We start from the raw sequence: 20,737 nt of genomic DNA, 5'->3' as shown, positions 1-20,737 counted from the left end.
GAGCACTGGTTCTCAAAAGGGAGCATTTCATAGAGTTAACCTAACAATTTTATGATTTGCTCATGTTTAGCAAAGTTCATAGTGTCGTTCCATAATAAGGATAATAATTATTACTACTCCCTCTGTCCCAAAATATAGTTCCCATTTTCAGTTTGGGTGTCCCAAAATATAGTTCTCATTTCCATATTTACTTCCACATTTTTTCGTAATTTGTCTAGAAAAACCGTGTCCCATCATTTATTTGCTTCTTGAATTTTGTTTTTTTTTCCTTTGTTTATTCAACCAAAATACTACAATTAATGTTCTTTCACCAAGTATTCTCCATTCTCTCTCCTAAAATCATCTTTTCCCATACAACATTTATTTAAATAAACAAAAATTCTTTACTATTCTTCTTAGATTCTACTTGCATAAATTACCGTGAAAAAAGGAAAATGGGAACTATATTTTGGGATGGAGGCAGTAATTACCAAGATTCTTGATTTTGTTGCCAAATTGTGAATTTGAGTTGCCATTTGTTGTTTGAGCAGAAGTCGTGCATATGCCAACAAGATCCTAAAGTGTGTAGTTAGAACTAAAAGAGAAACTTAAATACTTCCTCCGTTTCTAAATAAGTGCAACATTTGCATAGTGTTTACTATTCACAGTTTAAACTTTAATTAGCTTTGGTGATTTACATTTTAAGAAAAACATAGTCATGTGGATCTTGTTAGATTCGTCTGAATGTGAGTTTTTTTAATATCAACTTTTATAATTTTTACTTATTGATAATTGAAGATATTAATGGTTAAAATAATGCATTGGCAAATGTGAAAACAAGAAATGTTGCACTTATTTAGAAACGGAGGAAGTATTAACTTAACGGAAAAATTGACATAAATGATCCCAACTTTCACCAGTCTTCTAAAAATAATTTCAATTTTGGATTATTTTAGAATAATCCCAACTTTAGAGAGTACCTTCTCAAAATAATCCGAACTATTAATTTTCTATATATTATAGACCTAAAACGGATTAGTATATGCAAGAAAAGTGATACTTCGGTTTATTTTGAGAAGATTCCCTCAAAATTAGGATTATTATGGAATAATCCAAAGTTGGGATTATTTTGAGAAGACAACAGAAAGTTGGTATTATTCCTGTCAATTTTTCCTTAACTTTATTAGATCCGGGAGGTTTTTCAACAAAAAGTAAAGATGGTAAAAATTAAATTAAAACATATTTTGTTTGTCACTAAAAATAAAAAATATTTTGTTTAAATATTATTAGTCGAACCCTATCACTAACCCCACCAGTGTCACTTAAGTTAACCAAAGTTGAAAATAGGAGTTACGGTAACATTATGTCCTATGTACCCTACTCACTTAGCTCCAATTGAGTTGAAACGTGTTCCTAGAACATCTATCACGACATCTACAGGTTTGAAATTAAAGGTGAAACTTAAATATCAATTTTATTAATAGGCTAGGTTTTTGACAATAAATAAACACGCTAATAGTTTACTAGATATACAAATATTGTTTTTCATTTTAAAAAATGAAGATTTGTTTATATATTGCTGGTCGAACTCTTTTAGTAATCCTATCAGTATCAATATCACTCCAGTTGACCAAAATTGAAAAAGAAGAGAAAGTAACATTAAGTCCCATATACCCAAATTTTTTACCTACCATTTCCATTCAAGCTCAAATGTGTTCTCATAACATTTTTCACGTTGTCACCATAAGAAAGACTTTTAGATATCCTAAAACGAAAACAAAGATAGTATTATCTAACCAAAATCCTCGATAGTGTCTATGTAAAAATCCTTTGTGTCTTTTCTCATCACAAATATCCCAACTTGTGTTGTTCATTTTGTATGCAAGTGTAAAACACAAATTCACCTATGTGGAGTAATCCAACTCCATACATTGAAACACTATAAAGAGAGCAACACCCCCTTATCCCCTAAAACCCCTTCTCTTTTTTTCCCACCCTATCTTCTTCCTTTCCTTCTTCTCCTCCCCCCATTTTCTTTTCCTCTCTGCAAATTTCTGCAGAGAAGAAAAATAGGGATATAAAGTAACCCTAACTTAAAAAGATAGTATCTTTTTAAATTCAGCAATGGCTTCTTCTTTTGTTGGGGTTTCTTCCATACTTTACCAAACACCTTCTATTCAAATACCCAGAAAAAACCCAGTTTCTCCTTCAATTTCTCTCCCATTTTTAGCCTCAAAGACTAGAAATTTAAAGTGGGTTTCTTCTGCAATTGCAACCCCTAACTCTGTGTTGAGTGAGGAAGCTTTTAAAGGACTTACTGGGGATTTTGCTAAGGGCTCGTTTGGTGTGAGTGATGAGGAGTTTGATGAAGGAGAAGAATTATTGTTTGAGAGTGAGGAAGAAGGTGAAATTAAAATTTCTGGAATTAGTGATGATGAACTTGATGTTGCAAGATTGGGACTTCCTCAGAAACTTGTTGAGTCCCTTAGCAAACGTGGCATTACTCAACTATTTCCTATTCAGGTGATTTTTTTTTGCCCTTTTTTTGTTTTAACCTCTTAATTTTATCATGTGGTTTGTTTTATGCTGTTCTTTTTGTATTCTTGATGTGGATAATTAATCTGTTTTGCTACAATATTATGTATAGTTGTTGGTTGTTGTTATAAGTTTATGTTATTCATTTTAGGTTGTATTGTAGTAGACTAGTAGGGTTTAATGTATGAGTGATGGTAGGTGATTAGAGTTATTTGGTAGTAGTTTATGTTATTCATTTTAGGGTGTATTATATGGGAAAACCTAGGAGTGATGATGGATAATTAGATTTATCATTCGAATATTGTGGAGCAGGCTATTTGTGAGACTTTCCTGTATAATTCTTAGGTTGTAGTAGTGTTTGTGTTTGTGCTCACTATGTAATTGGTTAAAAACTTAAAGTTGGTCTATAAAGGATAAGAAAGGGACAAGAACTGGATTTTGTACATCGGGTGAGGTTCTCTAGGTAAGAAATGAGGGGAGCTTGCTGTGGATTTGGGAACAAAGGCAATAAATTTGCAAGGTAGGTGACATTTGTAGTAATTAGGAAGAACAGGAAAGAAAAAGAACTTTTCATGGAGTATGGAGTTGAGAGAATATTGAGTTCTGTAGAGGAGATTTATTCGAAGAGCAATGGTTGATGCCCGTGAAAATTTGTGTTCAGATATGAGTGGAAAGTTCCTGTACTCTTAACTAGTTAATATAATCAATAGATAGATGGGATGTTGTGGTTCTTCCTGGTATGTGTGGCTAGTGACATGTGGTAGTGCTTAATATTCGAGTATAAATTAGATATAGTGCAGCCTCCGTAGTGCATGAATTAGATATATACATTATTTAATAGTTAGCCTGTGATGGCTCGCAATGTAAACCGAGTCCCTTACATGTGCAAGGAGGAGGGATCTTGAGAAAAAGGACTGGGATAGGGAAAACGCTGGCTTCCGGGATTCCAGTACTTAACGCCTCACTCATAAATCTCTTATATGTTGTATCAGTGACGAGGGACCTTGAGTCCGGACCACTTAATCCTTTTACCTTACTCTATCTTACTTTATACGACTTTTGTACTTGATGAGTTGTATCTAGTTTCGTAGGTTCTTGCCTTCATATTTTCTTTTACTTTACAGCTACAAAAATTAGCCAGTATAGAATAGTAATTTGCACCTCTTGAAAATATATTTCATTTTAACTTGTTAGCGCTTTATACAACATGTATATAACATAAAACTTCTCTATCAGACCGTCTCACGAGTCTTTTGAGCATCTTATTTTACTAGGCAAGGTAACGATATAGGTGCCTTAGGTTCAAAAATCAATCTGCTTTGAAATCATGTGCTGGTATGACATTTTCATATTGTATTATTTGCTCATACTTTTTTTCTGCTTGTTTTAGCGAGCTGTACTGTTACCTGCTGCAGAAGGCAGAGATATCATTGCTCGAGCAAAGACTGGAACAGGAAAAACTCTGGCTTTTGGGATTCCAATACTCAAACGCCTTACTGAAGGGAATGAAGAAAGAGGCCCTCTACGGTAATTATCGCTACATGCCTTGTGATTTATGCATTATGAACTGGGGTCACTAACACCTGTATTTTCTTGTTGTAGGCGCACTGGACGACTTCCTAGAGTTCTAGTTCTAGCTCCTACCAGAGAGTTGGCAAGACAAGTTGAGAAGGAAATGAAGGAGTCTGCACCTTACTTGAGCACTGTTTGTGTTTATGGAGGTGTTTCTTACAGTGCACAACAAAATGCTCTTTCCCGTGGAGTTGATGTGGTGGTCGGAACTCCTGGTAGAATCATAGATTTGGTGAACAGTAACAGCCTCAAACTGGGGGAAGTTGAATTTTTGGTTCTTGATGAAGCCGACCAAATGCTTGCGGTTGGGTTTGAGGAAGATGTGGAAGTAATATTGGAAAAGCTTCCATCTGAAAGGCAAAGCATGCTTTTTTCAGCAACTATGCCTGCCTGGGTTAAAAAATTGGCTAGGAAATATTTAAACACTCCCCTAACAATTGACTTGGTAAATCCTTCTCTCTTATCTTTCTGCAGCTGACATTTGTTTTGTCTGCATAATTAAGTATTTAACTGTGCCACTACGCTATGTATTGCCAGTCCTTTATAATACACAGTCATCCTTTTGCTCTCGGTGTTTTAAATTATATATATCAATTGTGCTCTTGCTTTCTTCGTTATGGCCAGCGGGACATCTCTTCTCAGATGGAAAGGCATGTTTTATTACATGTTTGTTTGAAGTTCAGTAATAAAGCATGTTTTACAATCATCTATAGAAGTTTGGGTGAGCGTGTGTTTCTGTGCATGATTCACTTCTCTTTCTCCTTTTTAGAGAATAATGTCCAAGAGCAGTCTTCCACAGTATTGTTAGCTTTTCTTTTAAGCTTAGCTGTGCGGGTAGCAGAGGGAAATAAAATTGCCCCAGGACATGTATATGAAGTAGTTGTTTTTCTTTTGTTCTTATTTTGAGTATCATAGTAACTATTTTATCTTATCTATGTGATGAATGGGTAAAGGTCATGCAATTGTGTTGAAAGACTAGTAAGTACTGATAGCTGAAGGCGCCTGAAGTTTATGCATCATACTTTCCTTCTTCCCCGGCCCAGCTGACAGCTCCCCGCACACCCAAAGAAAGAACGTTTAAGAAGAAACATGAACAAAAAATCTAAAACAGCCTAGCTTTTGGCCATGAGGTGATGCACAAAGAATCACGCAAGAATGTGCAAATAGTGCTCTGGCTGTCTTGTATTAAATGCAAATCTCATTTATGTTCTGTGATGTTTCTCTTGAAAATATTTAGAATAAAAAAGGATTGATGTGATTAGGTGCACTAACCTCGCAACTATTGCATGTCTTGAGTGAAGAGATTCTTTTGATTTACATCCCCAATCAGTGTGGATATGTTGATGCTTTTGTAGTTGAGATTAATCTTTGCTTGATGTTTGTGATTTGGAACTTTTCTACAGGTTGGTGACCGAGAGGAGAAGTTGGCAGAAGGGATTAAACTGCATGCAATTTCAACCACTGCAACATCAAAGCGCACTATCCTTAGTGATGTTATCTCGGTAGGAGTCAAGATGCAATTTATTTATTCAGCCTTGCTCTGTTAGCTTCTGAATATCCATTCTAGACATGTTAGCTCTCTTTAGTATTTGTTGATAAATTCCATGGTGGCACACTTATATTTTTTGTACTTCCACTCTGAAGTACTAATTCAGAACTGTGTAAACAGCTGCAGTTATACTAATGTTACGTAATTTGTGTGTCTGTTGTATGTGCTCAACGCATGCATCTCTGTATACTGATGTAGGCTCTGGGTGTTTCTATTCTAAGAGTTTGCAGTCATTTGAATAAAGTTGGTTCAAGAATATTTTTGAAGGCATATGCCATTGAAGTTTTTGGTTGTCTGTACTTGCTTGTACATAATATTGGCATCTGTTTATGAGGTTTTGAAAATTTGATGCAGAATCTTTTTATTTTATAGGATGTCTGATTGAGAATGTCTGTGAAAGGATATTATGTTAACCTTACAAACTTTCAGTTGCCAGTATATGGGGGATTTTTCATATAGACCACTTCTGTTTATTTCTTTGCAGGTGTATGCCAGGGGTGGGAAAACCATTGTGTTTACACAGACCAAAAGGGATGCCGATGAAGTTTCTTTATCATTATCTAGTAGTATCTCTTCGGAGGCATTGCATGGTGATATATCTCAGCACCAGCGTGAGAGGACATTGAATGGCTTTCGACAAGGAAAATTCTCTGTGTTGGTTGCCACTGATGTTGCTGCTCGTGGTCTCGATATACCAAATGTTGACCTGGTTAGTTCTACAAGAATTCGTCTGAATAGCTTTGTAGCTTTTTGTATTGGTTGTAGCCCAACATATTGTTTTTCTAGGCAAGTGAAATTAGTTAAATTTGGTCATATCTCATATTATCTATGTCCTTTTGGCTTTAAAAATTGCTGCGTTAGTTTTGTTTTTTCACCCATCGCCGTACAGCCCTACATATGCCGAACTTCATATGGGTACTGTGTAACTAATAGTCTTTCTGCTGCTTTTGCTTATTAGATGTTTCAAGGCTATAAATTCACTGTTACTTTTCCTGCTCACTGCTGTCTCCATGTTTTTAAGTTATCCTGTGTGCATCAAGAGTCAAACCTGGTCATGCTTCTATAGTATCAGCTGGATGGTTTCATATTTTAGGGGAGGTTCACGTTCGTTGTCTACCTTTATTTCTCAAGGCTTTGTCCATGTCTAGTGCTCTCTATGTTCTCACATTGGAAAAATAATTGGCTACTTTTTCGTCCTGCAGATTATTCATTACGAGCTACCAAATGATGCGGAGACTTTTGTGCATCGTTCTGGTCGTACAGGGAGGGCAGGAAAGGAAGGCACAGCTATTTTAATGTACACTAGCAACCAGAGAAGAACAATTAGATCTCTTGAAAGAGATGTAGGTTGCAAGTTTGAGTATATAACCGCCCCATCAGTTGAAGAAGTGTTGGAGTCATCTGCTGATCAGGTTGTTGCTACTTTGGGTGGGGTTCATCCTGAGTCAATCAAATTCTTTACTCCAACAGCCCAAAAATTACTTGATGAGCAGGGAACCGGAGCTCTTGCTGCAGCATTAGCCCATCTGAGTGGCTTTTCCCAACCTCCTTCATCAAGATCTCTTCTTAGTCACGAGCAGGTAATTGATCTTGGATTCTGTATTAAGAATTTGATACTAGAAGTATAAAGATGTCTAAGTGTTCATTTTATTGTTTCTGTGCTTCTACGGGAAGAGGTAGTTGATATCATCAGCCAAATTTCAACAAAGATCATGGCCTTTTTTTCCGCTAATGCTTCTAGTGGATGGTTTTGGGGCATCACGAACAATCATTATTTCGATGGCAGGCCATTATGGCACTAGACCTGGTTAATGGGCATTCGGATTTGGTTAGGTTACGGAGTTTTTTCGTCAAACAAGGTCGATTCAGGGCCAAAATAATAGGCCAATATCTTTGCAAAAGAAAAAAAGATGTAGACATATAGTAAAATTTTCCATTTAACTTCGGTTTTAGTTTCTACTGTGCTCATGTCTCTTGCTCCTAATCTATGACCCTTCCATTATCATCCCACTACTGATCCACAGCCCGCATTGCCTGACCCAGTCTTGCCCATTAACAAGATGTTCCACTATTGACCCGCCGAGTAACCAGGAATATACAACAATTGTCTACATCTGATCCAGCTGTTTCATAGTGAAATTTTAGCATGTGCGTTCTTACGTGTCGTTTACTATCAATTCTATTATTAAAAAAAATTAAATTCTCTGTTGCAGGGGTGGATAACATTGCAATTGACTCGTACTCCTGGTCTTTCAAGAGGATTCATGTCAGCTAGATCTGTTATGGGATTTCTATCTGATGTCTATACGACTGCTGCTGATGAAGTTGGAAAGATCCAATTAATTGCAGATGAAAGTGTAAGTGGTAGAGAATATTATTTCATTGTAAAGATTTTGTTTTTTTTGTTATTTTAGTTGATTGTGGTGTCTGTTTGTCTTTCAGGTTCAAGGTGCAGTTTTTGATCTTCCCGAGGAAATTGCAAAGGAGTTGCTGACTAAAGAATTACCTCCAGGCAACTCACTGGCTAAGATCACTAAGGTCATACTATAATCATCTAACCTGTTCATCTTTTTATATAAAAACTGCCAATAGTTAAATCCAAAGGTAACTTCTGGCTGTCAGAATCTTAGTCTCATCATACTTAAATACCTGTAATTTGCAGTTGCCTGCATTGCAAGATGATGCGCCTCCCAGTGACAATTATGGCAGATTTTCTGGGAGAGGAGGAGGTCGTGGAGGTCGTGGAGGCCGTGGAGGTTCGAGTGATAGAAGAGGATCACGAACTTCCCAAGGCTGGGGCAGGAGTCAGGACTTTGATTTTGAGGACAAGGACGACAATATGTTTAGGCGTGGTGGTCGAAGCTCCTCTAGATCTAGCAACAGCTGGTCCTCAAGCCCAAGAGGCGGTGGGAATGATTCTGGTTCCAGGTGGTCCTCAAACTCGAGAAGCGGTGGGGACGATTGGCTGATTGGTGGTTCTGGTAGTCGATCAAATAGGTCATCATCCTTTGGAAATAGGGACAGGTATTCTTTCCTTCTCTAAACTGGGTAATACGCATGGGGTTTAAATACTGGACTCCTTCCATCCTAAATTCGTTGTCACATTTTTCAAACCCTTCATATATAAGGATATGACATAATTTTGTATAACAACCCTTTATAAAGTCAAACTATTGTACTTCTATGCTTATTTATCACTTAATTAAGTATTTTGCATATTGGGAATTTAATACTCTCTCGTTACTATTTAGGATAAGTGACAACTTTTGCTGGATATTTTAGAGACCAAAATAGTATCCCCCTGGTTTCTTCCTTGTGTATACAATGTTAGAGTTTGAACTTTGATCGTTGATAACTCTAAAATAGAATTGATAAGCTTATAAGTACATTTTATAAAAAATATTCTCAAGATGAATATGATGGTAACTTTTGTAATAATCTATATTATAAGAGGTATTAGTGGATGATGCAAATTTCCGTGAAGCTTGTGTGGCTTAGGTTGGAAATAGAGGGAGTATATGTGACTGGGTTTCGAGAGGATGGAATAGTGTATATATTTGCTTTAATCACTATTCTTGCTATTCTACCTTGATGTCTCTAACTTTTGCGTTTTCATTAGGAGCTTTGGTGGTGCGTGTTTCAACTGTGGGAAAAGTGGACATAGGGCTTCAGAATGCCCCAACAAGCAATCATACTAGAAACTCCGCTTCCTAACCTACATCAAATTTCTATAAATTGACAGCCAGGGATGAATATACCTCATGGCTGCTGCTTTTGTTCATCTGCTAAAATCCGGCCAAGGTGTACGCTCTTCAAAGTTATTAGCCATTCAAGATATGCTGCTGTAAGAGGTTTCTTGGCTTTGAATGTGAAATTCTGCTTCGATTACTGAGAGCTCCACTGGACTTATTGGCCCTGCGACAATGCTTTTCACTCAGGGGGGAGTTTCTTGATCACTAACTCGCGCTTCAGTTTTAGTATTTATATTGGAGGTCCTCATCTTTGTTTTACATTTCTATTTCTAGTGTGTACGCGCCATAGCTTTTGCTGTAAGGTCATTGGGATATATCCATGCAGGAAATTCTTGGTGTATATATTGTAGTCAGATACAGAAAAAAGCTCAAGAAGTCTCTTATGGCTGCTGCTTGAAGCATGCTATTTTGGACATTTTGTTGGTCGGTTGAGCAAATATGTGGGTTGTATGTTTTAACTAAGGGGTCATTTTTCTTGAACTCATATTTTAACAGTTGTTTTTGCATCTTTTTTAAATTTTAAGTTGATATGTAGACTGTAGTTGGTGTAATAAAATTGTTCCAGTAATTGATCGATTAAATTCACATACTAAGTATTAATTGTGGAATAAAAGATTGCACAACACTGTATTTCATTATTGCATGAACTTATATCATGTCTCAATTAATCTTGAAGAGATGATTTTTTTTGTTTGTCACAATTTACATTCTAAAACCAACATTTAGGGAGAAAACAATAAGAAACAACTTACAAGAACTAGATCTCCTTTTTTTCGTAGATACATTTACGGCACCTTATGAGAACTTATTTTTGGTATGGATCTATTCTTTTGGACTGAATTAATGAAATTCAATTTAGTTTGGGAAAATTCGATTCAATTCAATTAGATTCTTCTCACAATTTTCATTCACTTCAGTTTAGTTTAGACAAATTTGGATACTTAAAAGTTAACTTTGGGGCCTTTACTTTGAATATATGGTGTTTATATAATATACTTCTAACATAGAAAAGCTACTGTAGTAGAGGTTTTATTTACTTGGATTGATATACGGATGTACCCACAATCAATATTTTGTCTAACCTTTTGTATCCAAAATACAAAATAGCCTTCCTTCAAAGAATAACTAAATACAATATCCTAAATGACAAAATTAAAATTGGAAAATCCTTTGAAAAATTGACTCTTTGATTCGTGATGCAAAGGTAGGTTTGAAGCGGTTTTTGAAAGTGCAGATCTCTCATTTCTTTAGGGAGGTTAATCAAGCGGCGGACTTCCTGACTCATAAGGGTCATTTACAATCTTCTCTTCACTATTGGTTTGAGGTTTTTAATAGGGAGTTTACCACAATCATCCGTAAAAATGCTTTAGTTGGTCTTATCCTAAAGGCTAGTCTAGGCTGTCTAACGCTTCCTTTCTTTACTAAAAAAAAAGACAAATTAAACCCAATAAGATCCCAGACCATCTTCTTTTGTACTGGATTCGATGCTCCCACCCCGCAGTTGACGATGTTATAATCTCCCTCCTACTTGTATTATTAACCTTGATCATAAAGTCTCTCTAATTTCTAAGAAAAAATTACTATGTATAATTAGGTTAACTATTTTTAATCCACATTTTCATAATATTATGTTTTATTTTTTTATTAACAAGAAGAATATTGACGGTTAAATATATATTGGGGAGACTAAAGTTACTCTATTAACGAAAGAAGCTTGAAGGAATATTATTTTTTCTTTAGCTCTTACTATTTTATTTTTTCTCACGATTTTCTACTTTTTATTGTACTGGACACCCTAGCTAAAGTGTAAAAACCTCATGTTTCACAGTCTAACATCAAAATTTAAACAACATTACAAAAATTTCACAAACTAAAATAATTTTACTTCAGAAGTATATTAACTTGCAAATCAATACTAGGCAAAAGTGCATAACTAAAAAGAGCCAAAGTTATACTCTACGCAATAAATTTTGAAAAACAAACAAAACATAAAAAAAAAAAATGTCTTATTATGTAATGGTTAAAAGCTTAATGACTGAAGCAGCTTCAATCCGATGCAATGCCACAATAGAGTCGCCAACTTTGCACAAACCTTGAGTCTTAGCATATTCAATTCCAAAATCTAATGCTTCTTCTGTAGACTCTGAATACGAGGCTTTAGCAGAAGCTCCACATAACACCGGAACCAATCCTCGAACCACAAGGCTATGTCTTGCAGGTGCTTCACTGCTACATGACCACTCTAAGCCATCTGTTCTTATCTCAGGAACAATAACAGATAAAATCAGCATACTCGGCTTATACTTAGCCACTAGTTTTGCAGTAGTCCCCCCTCGTGTAAGGACCAAAATAAGAGCCGCGTTTACTGCATTTGCTGTTTTAACGGCAGAGGATGCAATGCTCTCGAGTGGACTCAGCGGCATAGGGACATTTTTCATTATATGTTTGAAAACATCCCCATAGTTTAAGAAGTTTTCGGCTTCTAAACAAATTCGCGCCATTGTAGTTACTGCAAGCACTGGGTAGGCTCCCGCAGCTGTTTCTCCACTAAGCATTACACAGTCTGTTCCATCTAATACTGCATTCGCAACATCAGTGGCTTCAGCACGAGTTGGTCGAGGAGATTTAATCATAGATTCTAACATTTGGGTGGCTGTTACTACTGCTTTTCCTTGGATGTTGCACTTCTGTATCATCGCCTTTTGTGCAAGAAATATTTTCTCAATTGGTATTTCCATTCCAAGGTCACCTCGTGCTACCATAAATGCATCTGAATTTGCTAGAATCTCATCAAAGTTTGCTACCCCTTCTTGATTTTCAACCTGTTAAAAACATGCAATCAAAATAATCAGCATTTTAAAACATAATTCGCATGCTAATTAACCTAATGAAAATATAATTGTTATTCCTCAATTTTAACTTGACATGTCGAACTTGATTATTCTGCTTATCGAAATTCTATCATAAAATTTATCTACCGGATATTCATATTCCACTGAGTTACAATTACATATTCCAGATATTCATATGCATTCAGAATTCTAGTGATTTTTAGTTCGAGTTAGTAATTTGGGTCATTGTGTGAAGTTAGTCAATCGTGTTCATTGTTCATCGTTCTTGTTATGCCTTAAAACATGAAGTACTAGTATAATGGTGTAAAGCCTAATAAAAGCAATTGTAATTAATAGTCTGCAACTTTAAATTTAAAAGAGAAGATCAACAAACCTTAGACATCAAGATGATATTTTTGGAGTGTGCACCCAAAAAATTACGAACATCAACCAGATCAGAACCCTTACGAACAAATGAAAGGGCGATAATGTCAACTTGATTAGGTATTCCCCAACCTAGAATGTCTTCTCTGTCTTTGCCAGTCAAGGTTGGAAGATCCACAACAACTCCGGGAAGATTGACATTCTTTCTTTCACCCAGCATAGCCGAGTTTTCGCAGCGACACTGCACGAGTCCTAATTCTTTATCACATGATAGAACAGTAAATGAAATAGTTCCATCAGAACAAAGTATTTCACTTCCTGGCTTAACATCATGAGCCAACTTTTTGTAACTCATACTGATCATCTTTTCATCACCCTTTATACTATAATCAGTGGAGATTGTGATCTCTTGTCCTTGTGTAAGTTGTATTGCCTTCCCCTCCTTTAATATCCCTGTTCGAATTTCGGGACCCTGTATAATTAACCAAAATAACAGTTTATCTGGTAAAAGATCGCTACTAGGTTAAAATTAGACCGTCTCTTTTAATAGTTTTTGCCAAAATAAAATAAAATAAACACCACCAATACCTCCATGGTAGGAAAAACAATGTACAAGTTACAACAATGAAATTTGACCATTATTTTATTTATCTTAAAAGTAATTACTTGATTTTCTCAGTATAAAATTGCATGGGACGTAATTTGTCTTTAATAGGCAAAATCATATATTTAATATTGTAGAAGCCAATTCTTATAATTTTTGAGAAAAAAACCAACTTTGCTTATATTTGTTAGGGAAAAAGCAAGCTAATATTCGTCCGAGGACAAATTATCTATCAAAATATAGGGAGCCACGCTTTATATGAAATCATATAATGAAAGAGTAATGTAAACTAGAAGAGAAAATATTATGAAGTACAATATCAAGATCCGAAGATCCGAGAAAAAGATAGCTTGCTTGAAAAGACGATTAATCATACTTTGATTTTTAAATGTGAGTAAGTGATCGAAGTATGTCATATCTCATGCTTAAAGTTTTATACTTTCATATAGAAAATAATATAATTATTTTAACCTAATCTATTATCTACCGTAAAGTATTAAACTTTTGCAGACTAGTAATCGAAAGAAATTAACAATTAGTACAATCAAAAGCATGAATATAGCATGAATATGTATGTAAACTTTATAAAAATTATATGAAATATTAATCAATTAGAAGTTGGAAGTATACCTTAGTATCGAGCATAACAGCACATAATATACCAGTATTATGCATGGCTTGACGAAGATTATCAAGGGTTTCTTGATGATAAGCATGAGAACCATGAGAAAAGTTGAAACGAGCAACATTCATCCCTGCTCTCAATAGCTGCTCTAGCAACTCAATTGACCTCGACGCCGGCCCCAACGTGCATACTATCTTAGTTTTTCGCCTCTTCTCCGTCGTCATCATCGTCATCGCCGCCATCGTCGCCGCCATAAACTTCTCCTTTCAATCAAACGTACTAATATTGAGGAAACTATTTTGTTTCTCGCCTAGTACTTTGGAAAAAACTGAATAGAAGAAGGATAGGTTACGTTGAGGCTTAGTTCTATTTATAAGTGATCATATTATAACACTATTCCTACTAGGATTAAGACTTTAGGGTAATATCTATCTTTATTTCTTGGTCAACAAGTATTTGCATCGCCGCATAGGGAATTTAGAATTAGGGTAGACTATCAAGGCAATGTTCAAAATTTTGTTCTGATTTCTTACATTTGTTTTTTTAGTAACTATATGTAAATTTTAGATAAAAAGAAATTTTAAAAAGATATAAATTGTCAATCTGACTTGCGTGGACCCGGTTCACACTAAAAATAGTGTGGACCAGGCCCAGGCACGTGACCCGTTATATCACTTTAACATACACTATATCATTTTAACATACACTATATCATTTTAACATACACTATATCATTATAACAAACACTATATCACTTTAACATACACTATATCAGATCACTTTAACACACACTATATCATTTTAACACACACTATATCACTTTAATACACACTATATCACTTTAACATACACTTATATCATTGTAACATACACTATATCACTTTAACACACACTATATCACTTTGACACACACTATATCATTTTAACATACACTATATCATTTTAACATACACTATATCACTTTAACATACACTATATCATTTTGACATACACTATATCACTTTAACATACACTATATCACTTTAACATACACTATATCACTATAACATACACTATATCATTTTAATATACACTATATCATTTTAACATACACTATATCATTTTAACATACACTATCATAAACTCACGTGATATGGATCGGGTGCACACTAATTAGTGTGCACCGGGTTCATATTAGTTTTTTTAATAAATTGTACCCTTCAAAAAAAAAAGATATAAATTGTGTTAAAAATTGAAAGAATAACTCACTTAGGGCCCGTTAGGTATTAATGTGGTTTTTTGTTTTTTTGTTTTTTGATTTTCAAAGTCATATGATATATATCCTATAATGAATAAAAAATTAGTCAAATTTATTGGAAATATGATGATTTCGAAAACTGACAACTAAAAAGTGAAAATCACTTTTTCTAGTTTCCTGTTTTTAATTTTCAAAAATACTGAAAACTGAAAACAAAAAATGATATCGAACATGCCCTTAACAATTTATTTAGTTTGGTTCAAATTAAACTAGATAGTTGACCCCCTAATGGAATATTCAGTAAATATATTTATAGTTCCCTTGGTACTATATTAGGATTTTAACTTTATAAAAGAAGTATCAAATTTTTGGGACACAACGTATTTTAGTTCTACATGGGTAATTAAGGACACTATTGCTGGTATAATAACCTCTATACGAAATGCTGACATAAATAGAAAAGGAACGGTTCAAATAATATCTACTAATATCACCGAAAACATTGTTAAAATACTTTTACGAGAAGGCTTTAAGGGACATTAATTTTCACTAATCAAAGCTATACCATAACTACAATTGATGAACAAAATAAATCTAACAAAGCCAAACATATTCTGGATACAAAAATTATTAATAGAGACGGTCTAATTTTAATATAATAGTAGACCTAGTCATTAAATGGATTAAATTAGTCATCGAAAGAAATTAACCTAGTTACTATTGGGCTAATTCTCTTTCTAATATTGGGCTTACCATTGTCTAATGGTAATTTAAGAGTAGACGGTCTCTTACAAGACAAACTCTTCTAAATACGTTGTCTCCATACAATACGACTTATTACTAGTGGATCCGGTGTCACATAAATTTGAGAAGATAACTTGGATTGACTCAGTAGATTGCAAAGAATTATTGAACATGGTTGTTAAATGCAACTTCACTTTACTAACGCAGTCCGGTAAAATACCTAAAATACCCCTCATAATTCCATTCACCATCTCCCGATATCTGCCTACTTTCTCCCTCTATCATTTCTCTGGCTTTTTTCTAGGGTTGTACAAATTTAATTTCTAATAATTCCTCCATTTTCTAGTGATTTCTCCATAACAATACAACAAATTCAGTGATTTCTCTTCCTCCTTTCTCCATTTTCGTGGTTTCAAAATAGCAAACAACAAATTGCAAGTTACAATTTGGAAGAAAACTGCGAAAATTATTAAAGGTTTGAATTTACAGTTTCGTGCAATCTGCATAAAACAGAATAGAATGTTTCGTGCAATCTGCACAAAACAGAATAGACTGTTTCATGCAGATTGAACGAAACAGACTATTATGTTTCATGTAAATTGCACGAAATATGGCAAATCGATGCATAATAATCGCCCGACAACGCATAATGACGAAAAAAATGAACAACATACATCAGATTGAAATTCGCTTGAATCAAAATTATTGTCCATTGAATATTAGATTAAAATTTGTGAATTAGGTCTTTTTATGAAGTTATTTCCTCTAACAATTAGAATGGAGGAGGAGAGAATATTTTTAGAGAGATAGAGATTTTTTTTAGAAAGAATATGATTATAAGGGTTTTTGGGTTGCGTTAGTAACGTGAGGTTGCGTTTAGTAACCCCTTATTGAACCTTTATAGAACTGCATAAAAAAAAATCATTTGTAAACCACTAATATTCATACTCTCAAAAACCAAAGATCTTGAAATTCCTACAAAAGGAGAGAAAGTCCCCCAACAAATCCAACAAACTAGAGATCTTATAAAAGGAGATTGTAAGAATAGTGACTTGAATGGTGCCTTGAAGGTGTTTGGTAGAATGCGTGAAGAAGGAATGACACAAGGCTGACTTTGAATGCACATATCTCTCAATCTATAAATGATTTTGATGTGATTCAAAGTGGAGTTGATAGCTTGTTACAAGAGCTTTCCAACGATAGGTCATATGCCCAATTCCGCTGAGAAACGAGAAAGTTATGTTAGTTTTACGAAGAACTAACGAAACTCTTTTCGGCCTCGCCCGGTCGGGCGCGCAAGCTGTTCTGGGAGAGCTGGGGACCGCCCGGTCGGGCAGATTTCGCCTGGGTGGGTCGGGCGGGTCGGCGAATTATGCGGAAACGCGTTTTTGAGCCGCTAAGTATAAATAGGTTACTTATACCTAGGTTTTAAACGCCGAATTAGTCTCTTTTCCCTATGTAATCTGGTTTTCCTCACATAATAAAATATTCTCCCTCTCTCTGCCGTGGATGTAGCCAAATTGGTGAACCACGTAAATCTGTTGTCTGTTTTTATCGCTTTTTGCATTCATTATTTGTTTCTCTCTCACGTCCGTTATAACAAATCGGTATCAAGAGCTTTGGTGATCGATCTGTGTGAGAAAGATGTCTGGGATGAATGTCAAAATTGATAAATTTACTGGAGGAATAGTTTTAGTATGTGGCAATTCAAGATGCGGGCTTTACTGAAGCAACAGGGGTTGTGGGCACCGTTGGCCAAGAAGGCAACGGATTCAGTTACCGCTGAGATGGAAATTATGGAGGAAAAGGCGCATTCAATAATTATGTTGTGTCTGCCTGACGACATAATTACTGAGGTTGGGGAGGAGGAAACTGCTGCTGGTCTGTGGTTGAAGTTAGAGAGTTTATACATGACGAAATCTCTAACCAACAAGTTGATGATGAAGCAACGATTGTTCAGCCTGCGTATGCAGGAAGGTACGTCTCTAAGGGATCATCTAGATAAACTGAATACCATCTTACTAGGTCTGCGAAATATTGATGTTAAAGTAGATGATGAGGATGCTGCTTTAATATTGTTGGTATCTTTGCCTATATCATATGAGAATTTTGTGGATTCCTTTATTGTTGGTAAAGATAGTCTGTCGTTAGAAGAAGTAAGATCTTCTCTGCACACTAGAGAGATTCGTCATAAGGCGTCTGGTACAGGTACAAGCGATCAGGCTGCTGGATTAGTAGCTAATAGTAATGGACAGGAGAATTCAGGGAAAAAATCCAAGAAACCGTTTTCTAGAGGTCCTAAATCTAGTGATGTCTGTAATTACTGTAAGAAAACGGGGCATTGGAAAAGGGAGTGTCCTAAGAAAAAGAAGCAGGAGGACAAGAATAAAGGTTCTGCTACTTTGGCAGAAACTGGAGGTGATTCTGAGGAAGATTTGGCCCTAGTAGCTAATAGTCAGTCACATTGTAGGGATGTGTGGGTTTTAGATTCTGGAGCGTCTTGTCATATGTGTTCGCGCAAGGAGTGGTTTATGAACTATAAACAGGTTGATGGAAGTGTTACTATGGCCAACAGTGAGGTCTGTAAGACAGTTGGTATAGGGTCCATCAGAATTAGGACATGTGATGGCAAAGTCTGTACTTTGAATGATGTTAGGCATGTTCCACAGGTCACAAAGAATCCGATTTCACTTAGTCTATTAGACAAGAAAGGGTTTAGTTTCAAAGGTGAGGGTGGAGGGTTGTATGTCTACAGGGATTCGAAGATGATTCTGAAAGGGGTTAAACGGGAGACATTGTATGTGTTGCAAGGGTCTACGATATCTGAGTCTGGGGTTGCTACATTGGCTGTTTGTGATAGTGTTGAGAACAGGTGGAGCACAGAGGCACTCTAGCTTGGAGTGGTGGTTCACGTCAGGGAGAAATTTGTCAACACTTACAATCTGAATCTGAAATTCCGTGTTCTTCGTCATCAAAGGGTTAGTCAAACTTAGCTCTTGGTCAGCATGAAATCTTTGGGGACTCTCCCCAAAGGGATGGTTGTGAAGACATGATGGGTTTTGCACTGTATGTTGGAGAGGTGAATATTTTTGGGGCATCCAAGGAAGGTGTTACTTGTGCTAGGAAAGAGTATAAGGAAAACATCTGTTCGAATCTGATTCCACAGGGTAAGTTCCAAGGTTGCTTGGACTTACAAGCTGTTCGTAATTGTTAGTTGCCCTCATGGGGCAATTCTAGGGTCCTTAGGGACTAATCTGTTCTGGTTGTCTTTTGGGACAAATCTGGTGTTAGGAGATTATGGGCGTTGTGATCAATGCATCTGGTTTTCTGGTTATTGTGAGAGGATTCAAGTCAATGTGGAGATTTGTAAGAATAGTGACTTGAATGGTGCCTTGAAGGTGTTTGGTAGAATGCGTGAAGAAGGAATGACATAAGGCTGACTTTTAATGCACATATCTCTTAATCTATAAATGATTTTGATGTGATTCAAAGTGGAGGTGATAGCTTGTTCCAAGAGCTTTCCAACGATAGGTCATATGCCCAATTCCGCTGAGAAACGAGAAAGTTATGCCAATTTTACGAAGAACTGACGAAACTGTGATCGGGCGCGCCAGCTGTTCTGGGAGAGCTGGGGACCGCCCGGTCGGGCGGGTCGGCGAATTATTCGGAAACGCGTTTTTGAGCCGCTAAGTATAAATAGGTTATTTATACCTAGGTTTTAAACGCCGAATTAGTCTCTTTTCTCTCTGTAATCTGGTTTTCCTGACATAATAAAATATTCTCCCTCTCTCTGCCGTGGATGTAGCCAAATTGGTGAACCACGTAAATCTGTTGTCTGTTTTTATCGCTTTTTGCATTCATTATTTGTTTCTCTCTCACGACCGTTATAACAGAGATAAACATACATTTTATATTAGTGACAAAAAACAAACAGAAAATTGAGCTTACTATCACCAAAGCTTGAAGGAGGAGGCTAGAGATTTTTTTTAGAGAGAAAAGGAGGAGAAAAGCTATATATTATAGAGTTTTTTGTCATAAACAATCTTTTATAGTCATTTTTTTTGCGAAAACCAATCTTTTAAATTATTTTTTGCAATTTACAACCTTAAACAAAAAAAATTGTGAGATGAAACCTTTTTCATTTTTCCGTCATTGGCCGTTAACGTTTTGCCGTTGACTGTGAGTTGGTTTACTTCCATCTATTTTACAATTCAGTTCCCTTCCATTTCTACCCTAAATTAAACAAAAAAAACCCTTTTGTATCCTATCTCTCCCTCAACTATCTCTCCTCCATTACCACTCTACTATGCAACACCCTATGCAAGAGCAGGGCATCATCATTCTCCCTCTACAGCTGTCATTGAAGGTGTTGCAACTTTTTTGTCCAGTTTATAGTGATTATAGAATTTGACAACCACAAGCTTTGTCCTCGGATTATCATGTGGTCAAAGTCCTTGTAGCCACCACAAACCGGACTCACATTTCATCATTGTTGAAGAGAAAGAGAGGTTTCAGATTTGCTAAGCAAGAATCCTAAATTTGTTGAAGGGCAAGTGAGATTTCAGATTTGGTGAGCAAAAATAAATTTGGGGGGCTAAGGGTTTTATAATAGAAATGAGAAGGAAATAGAGCTAAAAAATGGAGGAAAATGAAATGTAAAGAGATAGAGGTAAGCCAACGCACAATTAATAACAAAAAGTTAACGGTTAATGACGAAAAATTGGAAAATGTTTCATCTCGCAAAAATTCTTATTGCCTACCATTGATCATTAAGGGCATCACTTGATGGTGAAACTTTATAAAAGAGTGACATAGTATTGGCATATGACAATCCATGGTAAAAACGAAAAAAGATGACACATTGTTAAAACGTCAAATTTTACAAATTTTTCAAGGCTATTGCTTCAAAAATGGGGGTCACGTCC

At 35.8% G+C, this 20,737-nt stretch overlaps 2 protein-coding genes across 2 annotated transcripts; one reads left to right on the top strand and one right to left on the bottom strand.

Moving 5' to 3' along the window:
* The first annotated feature begins 1,946 nt into the window (after positions 1 to 1,946).
* On the top strand, positions 1,947 to 9,917 carry LOC104895390 (DEAD-box ATP-dependent RNA helicase 3, chloroplastic). The gene is made up of 10 exons (XM_010681882.4): positions 1,947 to 2,502; positions 3,905 to 4,041; positions 4,117 to 4,531; positions 5,490 to 5,588; positions 6,120 to 6,344; positions 6,838 to 7,215; positions 7,849 to 7,992; positions 8,078 to 8,173; positions 8,298 to 8,659; positions 9,255 to 9,917. The coding sequence occupies exons 1-10, from the start codon at positions 2,104 to 2,106 to the stop codon at positions 9,331 to 9,333; spliced, it is 2,334 nt and encodes a 777-aa protein (XP_010680184.3). The 5' UTR covers positions 1,947 to 2,103; the 3' UTR covers positions 9,334 to 9,917.
* Positions 9,918 to 11,187: 1,270 nt separating this feature from the next.
* On the bottom strand, positions 11,188 to 14,154 carry LOC104895610 (pyruvate kinase, cytosolic isozyme-like). The gene is made up of 3 exons (XM_010682169.3): positions 13,837 to 14,154; positions 12,613 to 13,074; positions 11,188 to 12,209 (listed from the first exon to the last, which is right to left on the bottom strand). Exons 1-3 carry the CDS (start codon positions 14,083 to 14,085, stop codon positions 11,397 to 11,399), a joined length of 1,524 nt encoding a protein of 507 aa, XP_010680471.2. The 5' UTR covers positions 14,086 to 14,154; the 3' UTR covers positions 11,188 to 11,396.
* Between the last annotated feature and the right edge of the window lie 6,583 nt (positions 14,155 to 20,737).

The sequence above is a fragment of the Beta vulgaris genome, chromosome 6, assembly GCF_026745355.1.
Source record: "Beta vulgaris subsp. vulgaris cultivar EL10 chromosome 6, EL10.2, whole genome shotgun sequence".
NCBI classification, from domain to species: Eukaryota; Viridiplantae; Streptophyta; class Magnoliopsida; order Caryophyllales; family Amaranthaceae; genus Beta; species Beta vulgaris.
The sequence above is the reverse complement of the archived record's forward strand: the minus strand, read 5'-3'. Positions and strand labels throughout refer to the sequence as shown.

Bases quoted from the DNA above. Each gene is read 5' to 3' on its own strand.
- LOC104895390 (XM_010681882.4), top strand. From the start codon at position 2,104: ATGGCTTCTTCTTTTGTTGGGGTTTCTTCCATACTTTACCAAACACCT. The intron at 4,042-4,116 runs GTAATTATCGCT...TTCTTGTTGTAG, and splicing joins GAAGAAAGAGGCCCTCTACG to GCGCACTGGACGACTTCCTA. The intron at 6,345-6,837 runs GTTAGTTCTACA...TTCGTCCTGCAG, and splicing joins ATATACCAAATGTTGACCTG to ATTATTCATTACGAGCTACC.
- LOC104895610 (XM_010682169.3), bottom strand. From the start codon at position 14,085: ATGGCGGCGACGATGGCGGCGATGACGATGATGACGACGGAGAAGAGG. The intron at 13,075-13,836 runs GTATACTTCCAA...TTAATTATACAG, and splicing joins CTGTTATGCTCGATACTAAG to GGTCCCGAAATTCGAACAGG. The intron at 12,210-12,612 runs GTTTGTTGATCT...TGTTTTTAACAG, and splicing joins ATATCATCTTGATGTCTAAG to GTTGAAAATCAAGAAGGGGT.